The sequence below is a fragment of the Primulina eburnea genome, chromosome 10 (assembly GCF_022965805.1).
Source record: "Primulina eburnea isolate SZY01 chromosome 10, ASM2296580v1, whole genome shotgun sequence".
Taxonomy (NCBI): domain Eukaryota; kingdom Viridiplantae; phylum Streptophyta; class Magnoliopsida; order Lamiales; family Gesneriaceae; genus Primulina; species Primulina eburnea.
Genome location: NC_133110.1, coordinates 698,635 through 713,604, shown reverse-complemented (window position 1 = coordinate 713,604; position 14,970 = coordinate 698,635). Strand labels below are relative to the sequence as shown.

Here is a 14,970-nt window from a genome sequence, read left to right as displayed (position 1 = left end):
CATATTTAATTAAAAAATTAAATATGATAAGTAATAATAATATTGTTTTGAAACTTATAGATACATAGTATTTTGAGTTATGGAAGTACTGATACTTTGGCCTAATAACATCGAGCCATCTTGTATGTCTAATCAAGACAAGACAAAAAAAGATGAAGAGAAGAACGATTATTTTATTTTATGACAAAAGGTCAAAATAACAATTTACCTTGATTTAATTTATTAATTTATTGTATTTCAAATGGAGTAGTTGACATGGATACAACGGACATTGCCACGTTTGGATGGGTTGCAGAATTCCAAGTGGCTCTGAAAATTATGACTAGTCAAACTGTAATTTTGACCAAACGGTCGTCCGGAATGATGAAACTTATCGAGATTTTGTAATGATTGATTCTCAGATAACAAAAGATTCTCACTACAGTATAGAATCATTTGGATTATTGGAATTAAATATATATTATTTATTTAAAAAACTATTTAGACTTAGGTTCAAGAAAATATATGTCTAAATATTCATCAATATTATGTACATAATCTCCATAATAAAATATATATTTGTTCTCAAGATAATAACTTGTGAATTCTAACCAAATAACAAAGAAAATTTTTATTAAAGAAATTTTTAGATAAAATAATATTTGTCACTATATTGAAAATTTTATAGCCTGTGTCAAAATTTTAAACAATAAAACAGCAAAAACATTGAACACTAGCTTGCTAGCTCTTACAATATAAGCAAATGTTCGTTCATATGAATCATTTCATAAATAATTACACAGAATTGCAACTCATGGAATCAAATATCTTGCGTTCATCTTACTATAGGATTGAGTATTTATCTCTTAATAAAACACCAATTCTGATATTATAATTCAAATCATTTAAACCGTACGATAATATAAGTTTCGGGTTTTTTTTTTTCTTTCAACAAAGAAAATTGACATTCGGAAACTTTTTAATATTTGGAAGGAGATAGTGTGTACATTTTGGAGATGCTCAGCATCTAGCTGTTTATGCATTTATTGTTTCAACTTATGTTAACGTACGTTGACATTCAATGTTGAAACTATTCAAGAACAGTTTTAGGAATGCCCACATAATGAAGTACGTGTTTCTCTGTTTAGACTAATACTACATGCAAAAGAGGATAAAAATAGTAAAAATTACCTCTAGCCAAACATTTTGGTTATTTGATTTTGTATTTGTTGCATGGAGCAAGATCGATTTTTAGTTTGGCGTACGTACAATCCCACTTAAGTTCTGATGAAAGCAGCTGTCGCCATGTTTTCTTTGAATATTGCTTCTGACTTTTAAGATATGGATAGCAATTTAATTTTGTTTACAGATTTGTACTCAAATCCCTTGGCATTGTGTTTCTTTCCATTGCGCTTTCTTAAGTGTATCATTCGTACGCACAACCACTACCCACAGATCGGGGTGAAATGAATTATTTTCTGTGCCCCACACATAGAGTGAAATTAATTAATAATAGTGTTTTTTTTATATATATGTAAAAAAAATTGGTTGAAAAATTTCAGATTGAAAGTAACTAGGGGATATCACTGAGTCTTAGTGATTCTTAAGTTATATTGCTATAAAATCTGCTAATTGTATTAACCAAGGTACTGTGATTATAAATAAGAGGGGCTGAAATATAAATGCCTGTGGAAGATCGTAAGCTGTGAGAGATATGGCGAATGGCGAGACGATCGAACCAGTACTTATCGTTGTATACACTAGTTTTCGGTTCACGAGTGGATGTAGTCGATGTGTCCACACTGTTAGAATGAAAAGAGAACGTACGTGACCATCCATGGCGAATCTCCGGTTGATTCTAGGCGGCATAAACAGGCTGTTAAGTGGTTGAACGAGCGTTGCCTCCATGATTGGGCAGCGGCACGGCGGTGAGAGAGTGAAAGGTTATATAATAGGAAAGAAGAGGAGGGTGTCATTTTAGAGCGTATACACAACAAAAGCTAACAAGGGGGAATATTTTGCCGAAGCTCTTACTTTTTATGCTCTAAGCAACTGGGAATCTCGACTTGTTTATTAGTATTATCGATGGAATCAATAATCATATCTAATTTACGATGGAATATGATAAGTTGAGTGATCGAAAGATGTCATTTCGATATACAGCACACCGAACAAAAATCACAGAGAAATAAGACGAAAATGCAACATTTTCATTAAAAAAAATGTATACAATTCAATACAATCCAAGTTATTTCAACTGTGGAACGTGCGCTTCATAGCAATAAGCTTCCCAAATCTGGCGGATCGGCCTTCATTCAAGACATTTCTCAGGGTAAACTCGAATGCACAGGTAAATTCTGCACAATACCTGAAGGTGTAAAGACACCAATGTTCAGAATCACATCAGTGAGGGGTAGAGGCAGTTCAATGTCCCTTGTGTAGGTTGGAGGCGGTTGAAACTGATTTGCATAAGTCTGGACTTGCTTATGAATAGCTCGCAATTTTGCACATAAAGCAGCAAAACATGCATTCACAATGACTGGGGTCACTGTAATGACCTCAGCATCGACAAGAGCATCAGACATGACTTCACACTGATAAAGTTTGACGGTTAAGTGGTTCTTAACCAAAACAGGGATAACCTTTTTGATTCATGTGGAAGGAGGGAAATCTTTCCCACTGGAAACTATATCCAACATTAGAAAATGATAAGTAGTAAAAAGGGTAACACAATTCTCAAATACAGAATGATGATGCATCTTAGCAATTAGCATAGATGCAAAATGAATAAAAGAAGGCCTTTCAAATTGTACAGAGGTTGCTAGTTCTTTCTAAAACAAGAACTCCAGAGGTTAAAATTGAAAATTTAAGATCTCCTCAATTCCAAACAGCGAAAGAAATGTCGGGCGTAGTCTAAATAAAAAAGGAAATCAGCAAAAGGAAGGTTATACATATACTTCAAAATACAACATTTTTATCAGTAGAGTTTTGGATTTACAACCCTATAAATTGCTGTCAAATTACTCCCTCGGGCCTCTTTAATCTCAAACATTGCCGTGCAATAGTTTATGGTCGATATGTATGTTTTTTTCAGTATGATACATAAAGTATATATAGAAAAATGAATCCGAATATCTCTAACTCGATTGGTACACTTTTTGTGAGCTAAAACTGCCACTGGAAATGCCTGTCAAAATCCATACAAGTAGCTACATATTGCTATTGTGAAACAATATATGGTTGGGTACATACATACCTTTTAAAATAGATATTTTGAAGTCAAACTCGAGCCAGTTTCATATTTTGATCTACAAGCTTTCACAGTCGTTGTTCAATATGGAAATAATTTGGTCATTAAACGTCGATGTTTCGATTGTGTCTCATTGCTGGTGTTTAATATGTGTTAGAGGTTACAATTCAGGACATTGTCATATTAAGTGTCGTCTACCTTTGTTTCCTATTCACACTTTTAACACAACACTTTCCCACTTCTTCGAAAAAGTACTAGAACATATACAAAAATATTTTCCTCTTATTCTCAAATTCAAGTGAGTCAATTGATTAAGTAATGACAGGCAGCACATAAATGAAGCCATGCTGAGAAAAAAACAAGGAGATGATCATATGTAACAATGCATCACAAGCACTTATTAACATAAACTTACAGTTTCACAAGTTTCCATTGCTTTGCCGTCGCCATTTTTGCGCTGCGTTGATGCTTCTCTAGATACATGAGTTATAGCATTTGTCAGCCATCATAAAACATAAATGTTTATCTCATCCGAAAGACTATGACAAGATAAGGCAATCAATCATTGACATAATTCCCAATCAACACTTATCTTCACTTGAAATGGTAGGCCTCAAAATCCAAAAAATGGTAAAGGAAGGTCCCAATAGCACACAGATGAAAGTATGAAAATTTAACACGAATCATATGGAGAAATAAATAGCAAAAAACAATCGCTTTACAATCATATCCAATAAGTTAATTAAAATAAAAAGTTCATTTGAAGGACACATTTTATAGATTTTATAAGAAAAAGTTCATTCAGTCAACTCGGCTTTATCTTTTACAAAAGGATAATAAACAATGTTACCTCTGGAATGAAAATTTCAAGGTGTTTGCCTTCCGCACCAGTCCCATTTAAATTCAAACCTATCCACTATACACTATTTTTCGTTGTATCAATGTCACAGTATAAATTAGGCTCGCAGAGTTGGCAGTTGCAAAGGAACAAGATAATTCAGTTATACACCACAGATTCGAATTCTATAAATCAAATCCACAAACTTAAATCTGTGGCATTATAAAAGTCATGAAGTCTTAAAAACCTAGAATGAACATGATTACCTCAGAAATTCGATAGTCCTAAAAGCCAAATCCAAATGTTAACCTGCGATTTTTTGCATTCAAATAGAAGTTTTCGCGGTGGGATGAACATATGAAGATTCTGAGACATGGCCCCTACATTAATTGTTCATGCACATTTAACCCATAGAGTTCAGGAAAATTATTTGATCTTTATATTTCATAAATAACAATGATTTTGTGTTTTTTTTCAATAAAGACGGCTCTTTTAGTAACAAATATATATTTCTGACAATGGTGGTTACCAGAAAAAAGCTTATTTTCGATCCGCATACCCTTAATCTATATTTATATTATAAACAATACTATTTCATCATATTAGTCCATATCTTTTCATGTATGAAATTCCTTAAATATTTACCCCAATTCCACATATCCTTATAAGGGTATAAAACAGGTTTAACGTGAAATAAAGCTAATAATCATCCTTTTCAAGCAATTTTGTTGCTTGGTTTTGGACTAAACACTGCAAATTAACTTGACAATCATCAAAATGAAAATTGACCCATTCAGAGAACTATCATTTAATGTGTTTCAACGTGGAGGCGGATGCAATTTAAATGCATGAGATTTGCCAAAACAACATGATGAGGGAAAGAAGAAAAAAACCAAGAAAACTGAGCAATATTGACAATTAGCCACTCTCCTGAGCTGACCATGGTTGCGTCGTGCAAAAGGTTGGCAATCCTCTTGCTTTGATGGCACATTTTTGCTGCTTTATATAAGAAGTAAGATGAGGAGAAAGCACAGTTCACCATGGATGTTGACAATTAGAAGAACCTTCGAATATTATATTAGAATTTTGAGAGGAAAAGCATATGCTTGTTTTCTCATTTCCGTAGATGAAGCAAGTGCAGTTGAAACACCTCAAGTGGGTAAATCTTCTGTCTCAATTGGGGTTTCTCATCATGACACACGTCTTCCTAAAAGAAATTTTGAAATGGATCGGTAAACACATAGATTCGTCATCTAAATTGGGATCGTGAAGAAAATAATGATGATGAATGAGAAACAAATTCGACATATTTATTCACTGTACAACAAAAATATCCCATGTTACAGTTAATACTAGAACGAAAGCATGTGCATATGCATTTAATTGCTTTAGAGGTTTGATATCAAACAAAGAAATGAAGGCAGGACGTGACAAATCACCTGCTGCATTCTATTTACCTTGTATCGAGTCGCTCATGAAGGCAAAACTTTAGATTGGACGATGAATCAGGAGCAATTTAAACATGTTTAAGAACATCATACCACAAGTTTCTTCAGTATTTTTACACCCTGATTTGCTGCTAAAATTCCTTCTTTCGCACCTGAATTTCAAATTTATTGCATAAAAGCTAAGAAAGTAATGTGTAATGGTATGGCTGGAAAAAGGAACATAATCCATCACAAATTTTGAGGTGGCAGCCGATTACAACTGGCATCCCAACACAAAGTCTTTCTTTTGATAGTAGACAATTGAATATGCCCAAAAAATGGCTTGAGAAAGAACAAATAACGTAATAAAAAAGAAGATTTGTAGTATGATGGTAGTATGAGCAGCACATTTCTTTCTTATTAGATATCTTCTGGCTTAAAACAGATTTCAATTAACTTTAGCGGACCATAAAAACAAAGCACTGGTAGATAGATGTATAATCAGTCAAGAAAAAAAATCGACTAAAAAGTGTTAATGAAACAAATGTAGACAACTGTACTTGACGTAATGTGTGAAAAAACCATTGATTAATGAAAAACAATAAAATAATACTACAATCAAGTAACGACTAATTTAATATAGATGGATGACACTCATGGAAAATATTCATGTCAATCAAGTAACAACTAATTTAATCGATACAGATGGATTATACTCGTGGACAATATTCATGTCGTGCCAAGCCGTTTCCACCAACTCTTAGCGATTACTTTGAGTTTCCCAAAGTTGACAAACAACCCACCATAAATAAGGCAAGGATTATTGAGATGCTACACGAACTGATGAACTATAATAGAAACGGGGTGGCAAACAGTTACCATGTATAGCTCGTAGAAATAAGACAAATATGTGTATCACAACGCCTACATTTCCTTTTAAATTTATTGGTTAGGTTATTCATATATTTCCTCCCTTGCTTCAATAGTGTATTATTCATCTGGAGCACATCTTAGCCGCTAGGAAAGAAACTACATTGAACATTTTATCAGGAAAACCGTTATGGAACCAAACTTGAATTTGGATCATGCGTAAAGCTATAATCAAAGTCAATCCTATGATTCAAAGGACTCTTGTAGACTTTACCAAGTACATCTGATTTGTCGTTATAAATTATAACAATGAAGCATTTTTTCTGAATGTGTAGTATCTGGTATCCATAATTCTCACATACAGATAATCTAGTCCTAACATTGTCAAGCTTCTATTGAATCAAATGTTCCAAAAATGCCACTTTAATAAATGATAAATATTGTACCACCAGTAACTTCATATAAAACAGGGTAACTTCAGAATTTTGGCGTTTCACACTTTGCGTAGTGCATTTAGAAGAATAAAAATTCAGAATTTTGGCGTTTCACACTTTGCGTAGTGCATTTTAGAAGAATAAAAATTCAATACCCATGTTTGTACATGAGAGAAAGAAGGAAAAAATAATAACGGAACGTACTTTTGCCAAGTCCTTGTGTTACAAAATGTTCTACAATTTCATTTTTTTGTCGCAAAGCAACAATCCTTGATTTTGAGCGGAAATAATAAAATGAAATGTTGATCATGATTCTTATTGCTGTTTTACAGATCACAGCAATATTTTTCCCCACTTAAAATTAATATTTTTATTTGACAGGTCAGAATGATGTACAATCATTATTGTTACCAAAATGGAGAATACAGAATTGTTACCAAAATGGAGAATACAGAATTCTCAAGGCTTCAATGTAATAAATGTAACAGCTATGTACACACAGACCCATGAATTCAACAGCCACCACAAGATTTCCTTCTCCCACTAGGTTTTGCAACCTTTTTCATCAAATCTGGTAGGTACCATGAAAGTTATTTAAATTCTTGACAAGGTTCACAATTGATTATTTACAAGGTAACATTCCAATTATCATGGTACATAAATATTTGTTTGTTTTTTTATTTTTCTTTTCATATTTGCAGCCAGAAGATGAGTGAAAAAGAAGCGGAAGGCAAGTATTTTGACTACCATTGGTGAAATGAATCTGCCATTTTCTTAGTCCTACTTGATTAGTAATCTCTATGCCCATACGTGTCTGTGAATTGTTTTATGATTTTTTATGTTTTCAGGTGTATATGCCATACACAAAAAAGTCATAATTTATGATTTCATAACATGGATTGAGCTGCTCATCAATCTTCTGAAATTTAATGAAGTTGTCCGCCGGAACTCACAATGAATTTTTCTTTGATCTGTTAGAAATACTCAAGTTTAGATTAGGTCTTAGATCCTTCAAATCATTAAGATGCTATTGAATAATAACTGGATTAGAAACTATTTAACATATACTGTCTAGTGAATTTTTTTCCTAGGTTCATTAGAATAAAAATTTAACACTAGTCGCATCATGGCGAAGGTGCCTTGATAAAAAAAATTCCATTTATGGTGAAAATAAATAATTACCAAAAGAGAACAAGCTTTATTTAATACTTCAATTGCATGCGTACGGGGATTTTAAGACTTGCTTGGAAATTTCATGCACTCGAAGCATTAGTTTCAACACGTGTATCCGCGTTGACATGATAGTTTTCCCATATTAAAGAAATATCTTAATAATCTACATGCCCCACAGAAATCTATGAATTTTGTTAAGGTTTTTTGTGTTCTATCGTATGTACATGCATGCACACAAAAGTCATAATTCATGGTTTCACAACAAAGGATAGAGATGATATCAATCTTCCATGTCTATTAAGGTTGTCCTGATGTTTTTTGTTTGATCTGTTAGAAATACTCAAGATTATATTAGGTCTCGAATCCTTCAACAAGTCATTTAAGATTTTAATGAAGCATAACTAGATTAGAACTATTTAACAGGTACTCTCTTCTAAATTTCCTTCCTAGATCCATTAGAACACAATTTAACAATAGTCGCGTCATGGTGAAGGTACTTCAGTAATTTTTTGTGCATTTACAGAGAAAAAACTAATTGCCAAAAGTGCAAAAGCTATGTTCAATTCAAGTTAATGTGTCTAGGAATTTTAAGACTTGTGTGAAACTTTCATGAAGGTAGATCAAACGAGAAAAATGGCTCTTAACTTGCAAAACTTTCCAACTCACAATTACAGGAATGGGTTTGGGCTCTTTGTACTAATATATTACATCGAGTGAGAAAATGATACTTATCTATGAAAAAAATCAGTTGACTTTCAATATTTGTATGATATGTTCTCTGTTTATTCCCTTCCCTATATTAATAATATTTGCTTATTAAGTTTTGGGTCATATTTCCCAAATATAACACACATACAGAGACCTTGTCACCTACCAAACTGAATCAAGCGACTGCTGATAATCAGGTATTTTCTGACTCTAGTGATATTTTAGCTATGAAGTCACAAATGACTTTAGTTAAAAGATTTATTTGTCACAACGCTTAACGGAAACTGACCAAAATTTTGAATTCTAGGAGAAAAATGAAGATCCTGAGCAAAACAATGATTTGACAGTTCACCATGTCATTCTCGATGAGCAAGCATCTGCTCATGGTCAACCCCCATGGTAAGAAGCAGTATTATTATATTTTGAATCACGTCAACTACTCAGACTTTAAGCTGAATAAAAAGAACAAAGTTTCTTGATTCGAATTTCTTATGTACCTCATGAATCATATTAGAAAATATACAGGGTCTAAGGACTTCAGGGACAGGTTTTCAGTCGAAAGGGCCAAAATTTAGCGTGCATCTTTTCTTCCATACTCAAGTTAAATATCGAATCAATAAAAATGCACGAATATGTGTGATTCTACATCCCAACCACCAAATATGTTACTATAATTTACTATTCCCAAATGCACAAATATGTGTGAATCTACATCCCAACCACCAAATCTTTTACTATAATTTACTATTCCCAAATATAATTACGCAGCATTCATGTTGGTGTATCCAACAACACAAGCTGTATTCTTTAAATCATCACTACTGATCTCGTGGATATTGCCCTACTTTTTTGCATGAATTAACAATGAATTATTCCTACTAACTTAAGCTTAGTAGATTCAAATCTAGAAATGTTATTTCCTATGGCTTCTGACATTTAAACATTCAAATAAGTCACATTTCCCAACTGCGCTAATTATGCAGTTTACCATAGCTTCCGTAATGTTTGTGATGTTACTATTTACCATTATATATTCATTCCCCATATTTGTAAATCAAGGATTCATGGGAACAAAGACGATGATGCAAATAAGAAGACAGCAGATTCTTCATCGAACCCTTCCCTCCCAGCACAGGAAGAAACAACAAGTGCAAATCCAGCAAACCAAAGGAGACAAGGGTATAGGGCTTTACGAATGAGGGCGGATAACCACCCAGATGTGGAACGTGAAACTAAGGCCAAAAGAAGGAAAACCGACCAAGCCAACACAAAAAAGTGATATGAAGACCAGCAACAGTGGATTGATATGCCATATCTGCTTCAGTTTATTACTTAAACTACATCTTGAAAGTATTCAAGAGTTATAGATTGTTTAGAATTAAGTATTTCCTTTCTTTGACTTGGTTATTAGCACTGACCATATGGTTATGGTCTGTAAAAAACTGCAGCCTGCAAGAGGCAAAAGCATCTCTCTGCTTCACTATTCTATGTTGTCTCAGTTTGTTTAGATAACTAAGCTGTTAGACTATAAATGATATTAGAATTGGATGTCATTACAGAACAAGTTTCTGACAAGAAGTGTTGTCTAAGTTTTCAAAAAGTTTATACTTGGGTCTAAAAACTTAATTTTGCCCTCCACATTAATTATATTCTTACAAAAGTTGATGGCTAATTTTTTTCTCATTCTTCCGCATTTTTCTTACCCAAAACCAAGCTTTAACACCCATAACTCCTAATCCTACCTTCTTCCTCACTCCTACGCTGCTGCAACAGCCACTTACCCTCATCTTATGTGTTAATTGTTTTGATAAGATCCAAATTCATACGGCGTAACACTTTCTCGAGCAAGTTTAGACTCCTAAAAATGAAAAAGGAAGGACACGTAGAAGCGAAGGGACAGCCAAAATATCATTTTCATTCAACTTATAATGCATACAATATGATTGTATTTTACTCCAGTCATTAATCTTCCAAACCTAAATGAATAAAGAAATCCTTTCTTAATTTCGTTACTCTACTCATGTAAGGTGGTATAACATATCGTAAATTTTGATTATATATTTTTCAAGTTTTTTCAACTCTTACTAATAATGGAATCTTTGAAATGCCATTGACAATGTCCGTCGTGCGACACTAGACAATCAATATCTAGTAAGTATGGCCGCACTATAGAAAGGCATTCAGCAACGGGGCCAAGCTTTTAGATTTTCCACTGTAATCAAATTTTCATTCCATTCCCTTTCCTTTGAAAAGGTACACGGGCAAAGAACGCATGTTGAGAAACGTTTACACATTAACTATATAGATATAAATGCCATTATTTTTTCAAAGAATTTCAGAAAGACTGAAAACGGTTTTCTTTTTCTGATGGGCCAATTTTAGTTGATAGCTTGAGCATTCATAAAGATTGAACCTTAACAGCCGCAAGAATTACAAACCACGTAATAATTAAATTGGACAGATATTATGACAATCTATTCTTTCCCACTTGAAAAGAAGGTATTTAGAAGCATGCTAGCCACCAAAATTCTAGAAAAAATGAGAATCAACTTCAACCATTCAGATATTAAAAGAGTAAAATTAAACAAAAACACAATGTCAAATTACACCCACAAGAAAGTTCACCATGGCTGAGCCCTTGTTTCACCTCCAGGTCTCCATCAAAAAGTAGCAACATTCAGCAGCCAGTGACATCAAAAGAGCAGACACTTCTCAAATAAATCAGTCATGTGCGCTGCAAGCCAGTAAACCTTCGAAAAAACAACACATAATAAGGTAAACATTCATTATTAGATGACATTTATTCTTCTTTTTGCAGAGTGTGGATCAAATATGACCAGAAACTCAAACATCAAAAACAGAACATAGTACCTGATGTCTTATCTCCAAGATGACTACTAATTGATTGCCGATATACAAAAACAATACAAAAATAACACAGAAGCAGAACTAGATTTCTTAACGCAATATTTTCTGGGTAATGCTTGGTACTTGCTACTTATGTTTTGACAATCATCAAGTCAGAACAGATCAATGAAAAAAAATGTGTGTGATGGGAAGTCGTGTCATAATTGGGCCGTAACCCAATAATTTGTGTCCAATTACAGCCCATTACCGACAGGGGTAGAATGGTAAATGCATGAGCTTATATCCTATTCTGCTTCGTCTTCATCCTCAACTATTTGCAAGCTAATTTAACGCGATCCAAACTCGGTTCCCAAAGGTGAGATTCGCGAACTCAAACTGATGTTTTTCTCCAGAGTCGTTTTATATTTGGATTCAATCTCTTCGATTGATTGTGTAAAATTGAATATATTTTGGGCTGTTTAATTCACCTGATCCTTTTCATTTGAAGGCTTTGGTGATTGAAGTTTGAAGAGTTTTTCGCGTATAAATGGCTAACAAACCTCAGATCCGCACCAGCAGCTCAGCGCTCATTGCTATGATCGCTGACGAGGTATTGTTTCCAGTTTGCTTTCGCTGAGTTGTAAATTGAGATGCTCAATTTAAATTGGACGCAATGGTAACATGTATAACGAGTTATTTGTTACCCAGCTTGTGAATTTTCCCATTCTTTTTGTTTAGTCCTCGTTGGTTTATTAACTAAATCAGTTGCGTAAATGATAAAAATGGTTTAGAGTTTCATTTCAAATTTTCAATCTTTTCAGTTTGTCAATCTGAAATGATCGGGTGGTCTTCTGGGTTTACTGAGCCTAATATGGATGTGGTTTGCGGATTATCCCTCTGATAATTATTGTTAATCGCTCTTCCTTTTCGCCTAAGTTCATTTATACCAGTAATACATTTTACGGATAGGTATAGATGTTCATTTGTATAATTAGTCAATACTTCTACCCAGTTCAGTTATATAGCTTGGTCACAGTGGTGGATTTGTCTTGCTGGTCTCTTCGTTAATTTTACAGATTTGGATGTAGGACACAATTACTGGATTTTTACTTGCTGGAGTTGGCAATGTTGATTTAAGGCGGAAGACAAATTACCTCATTGTGGATTCAAGTAAGCCTGATTCCCATTCTCCTACTTTCTTTATCATCAAAGTTCTACAATTGATGCAATCAGTTTACTCCATCCTTTCCCCCATCTTGTCAAATTGTTTGATATTCGATAAATGATTACAACAAAAGTTGGCTCAGTGTTGGCATATATCTTTTAAGTAAGGATGAAATATTTTGCTGACATGTTGAAGATTTAAAGCTTTTGTGGAACCGATAATGTTCACAAAGTACTTTATCTTTGTTTATTTTCGTTTTCTTTTTTTAAAAAAAAATCGCACCTTTTTTTTTATGGAAGTAGCTTCTTGTGTTTCTAGGTACACAGATTAGTCTTGTCCGGTGTGATTGCTTACCCTTATATCATTTTTGCTCTTTTTTCAACATACTAGATAACTGTGGTTAATAAAGAGAATAACTTCTTTATTCCCTGCATGTATTTTGATTGTTTTCTTCCAAGAAGATAATACGGTAAACAAGTTTACTAAAATTTATTTGACTAGTACAAACAATCAAGTGTCTTGATTTATCGACATCTGAACGTACTCATCTTACAAAAAAGGAATGGTATTATTTTTATCTTTGGATTCGTCTGTGCACGTATTTGCTCATTGTTGTTCCCCACCACTGGTTGCAGAAACAACAGTGAAACAAATTGAAGATGCATTCAAGGAATACACGACAAGAGAAGACGTTGCAATAGTATTGATCAGCCAATATGTAAGCCTTTTACTTTTGTTAGCTGTTTTCTATATTTTAGTTTCTGAAGTAAGTTCTACAACAAACATCTTCTCACACCCCTTGGCTGAAAGACATAGTACCATATCACCTGTGGCTGAAAGACATAGTACCATATCACCTGTGTGTATGGCTTGATTGGAAATTCAGTATGCTAGTTATAGTACATGACTAATAACTAACCAGACAGCCAAAACTTTAGAAAGTTTTTGAAGGCTTTAGATTACATTAGTGTACAACTCATGATACGAGTGTAACTCTAGGTTGCATTTATTCAATAGTTGCAACCATTTTCAGTTAAAATTGTATATTAAACCATTTGGTTTCAAATCAGTAGAGAACGATTAATTCGCAACCTTAAAATTCTACTTTCAGACATTTTTGCATTGTGACATTCGAAAATCTTTGGTGCTACATTTCAGGTTGCAAATATGATAAGGTTTTTGGTAGACAGCTACAACAATCCAATTCCAGCAATACTCGAGATCCCTTCCAAGGACCATCCATATGATCCTACACATGACTCTGTTCTTTCAAGAGTGAAGTACCTCTTCTCTGCAGAATCAGTGGCCTCCTCTAGGTACTAAAAGTCTCGTGAAATATACAAGTCCGTGCTGCTGCATCAGCCATTGCACGTGTTTTTGTATTTTAAGCTGTGACAGAATGCGATTTTCATTTCAATCATTCCAGAAACTTTTCCTTTTTTCCTTTCCTCTCTGGTTTTTGCAAAGTGGTTTTAACTGGAAATATGATTGCAAGACAAGCCACGGTATGTACATCTGTATCTGAAATAAGTATATTTTGGTGTTCTCTCATTAGTCAAGCAATTGAGAGACCGGGGAATCTGCATCTTTAACTAAATATCAGCATCCGATGAATGTGTTTTCAATAGTTGATCGAAAATGGTGTATGTTATGTTGATGGGAAATATAGGTAAGATAAAGAGTGTAAAATGTCTTTGTAATTTGAAATTAGCGTAAATCTAGCTTCTTGTTGCACCATAATACCGAATAATCATTCAAAAGTCGCATACAATTTTATTTTTATTTTAATGCTAGCTAACCGTTCAGCATAGATTCTCCACCAGAGAAAAAAAAATGCAGTCTATATGTACGATAAAATTTAACAGTCTCAAGCGCTTTATTATAGTTAAGAGGTGAATTTTCGCATTTTTTGGATTACTGTCATTTCAACGAATCCATCCATTACGCCTCATCGTAAGAGCTTACTAATTAGGTTTGATTCAAATTACTCGAGCTATAATTCGAACACCAAGTCAAATCAAATTTAATCAGCGAGGTTAAATTTCCCATATACAATCGAACTGTTTGATGGAAAGCCAACGAGGACGTGGGACTACTTAAAAAGCATAAAAGACGTATTACCAAATCCTTTTGGTAATATGATCGCCTGTTAGATAATATATATTAATTACTTCGTACACGTGATGCTTGTGTTTACGATCTTTTTTATCATTATCGATGGACTAAAGTGAAATTTGACAAATTATGAAGAGATTAAATTGATATTTAAATGGTTGAAA

General features: G+C 33.6%; 1 protein-coding gene and 2 long non-coding RNA genes across 11 annotated transcripts; 2 read left to right on the top strand and 1 right to left on the bottom strand.

Annotated features, from left to right (window-relative positions):
* Nucleotides 1-2,100: 2,100 nt before the first annotated feature.
* On the bottom strand, nucleotides 2,101-11,713 carry LOC140804049 (uncharacterized). Of its 8 annotated transcripts, none has more exons than XR_012112023.1 (5): nucleotides 11,551-11,713; nucleotides 11,293-11,429; nucleotides 5,525-7,369; nucleotides 3,645-5,274; nucleotides 2,101-2,665 (listed from the first exon to the last, which is right to left on the bottom strand). It is a non-coding gene; the product is annotated as an uncharacterized lncRNA (long non-coding RNA). The 8 variants fall into 8 exon arrangements; XR_012112017.1 differs by having other exon boundaries at nucleotides 2,106-2,665; nucleotides 5,525-5,667; nucleotides 11,551-11,710; XR_012112020.1 differs by having other exon boundaries at nucleotides 3,645-7,369; nucleotides 11,289-11,429.
* Nucleotides 4,241-9,937, top strand: LOC140804051 (uncharacterized). The gene is made up of 2 exons (XR_012112024.1): nucleotides 4,241-4,370; nucleotides 4,867-9,937. It is a non-coding gene; the product is annotated as an uncharacterized lncRNA (long non-coding RNA).
* A 71-nt stretch (nucleotides 11,714-11,784) lies between the features above and the next one.
* Nucleotides 11,785-14,305, top strand: LOC140804048 (V-type proton ATPase subunit F-like). Of its 2 annotated transcripts, none has more exons than XM_073159923.1 (5): nucleotides 11,785-11,902; nucleotides 12,035-12,136; nucleotides 12,615-12,696; nucleotides 13,327-13,409; nucleotides 13,850-14,305. In XM_073159923.1, the coding sequence occupies exons 2-5, from the start codon at nucleotides 12,074-12,076 to the stop codon at nucleotides 14,012-14,014; spliced, it is 393 nt and encodes a 130-aa protein (XP_073016024.1). In that variant the 5' UTR covers nucleotides 11,785-11,902; nucleotides 12,035-12,073; the 3' UTR covers nucleotides 14,015-14,305. The 2 variants fall into 2 exon arrangements, with proteins under 2 accessions (XP_073016024.1, XP_073016025.1); XM_073159924.1 differs by having other exon boundaries at nucleotides 11,896-11,979.
* Nucleotides 14,306-14,970: the final 665 nt, after the last annotated feature.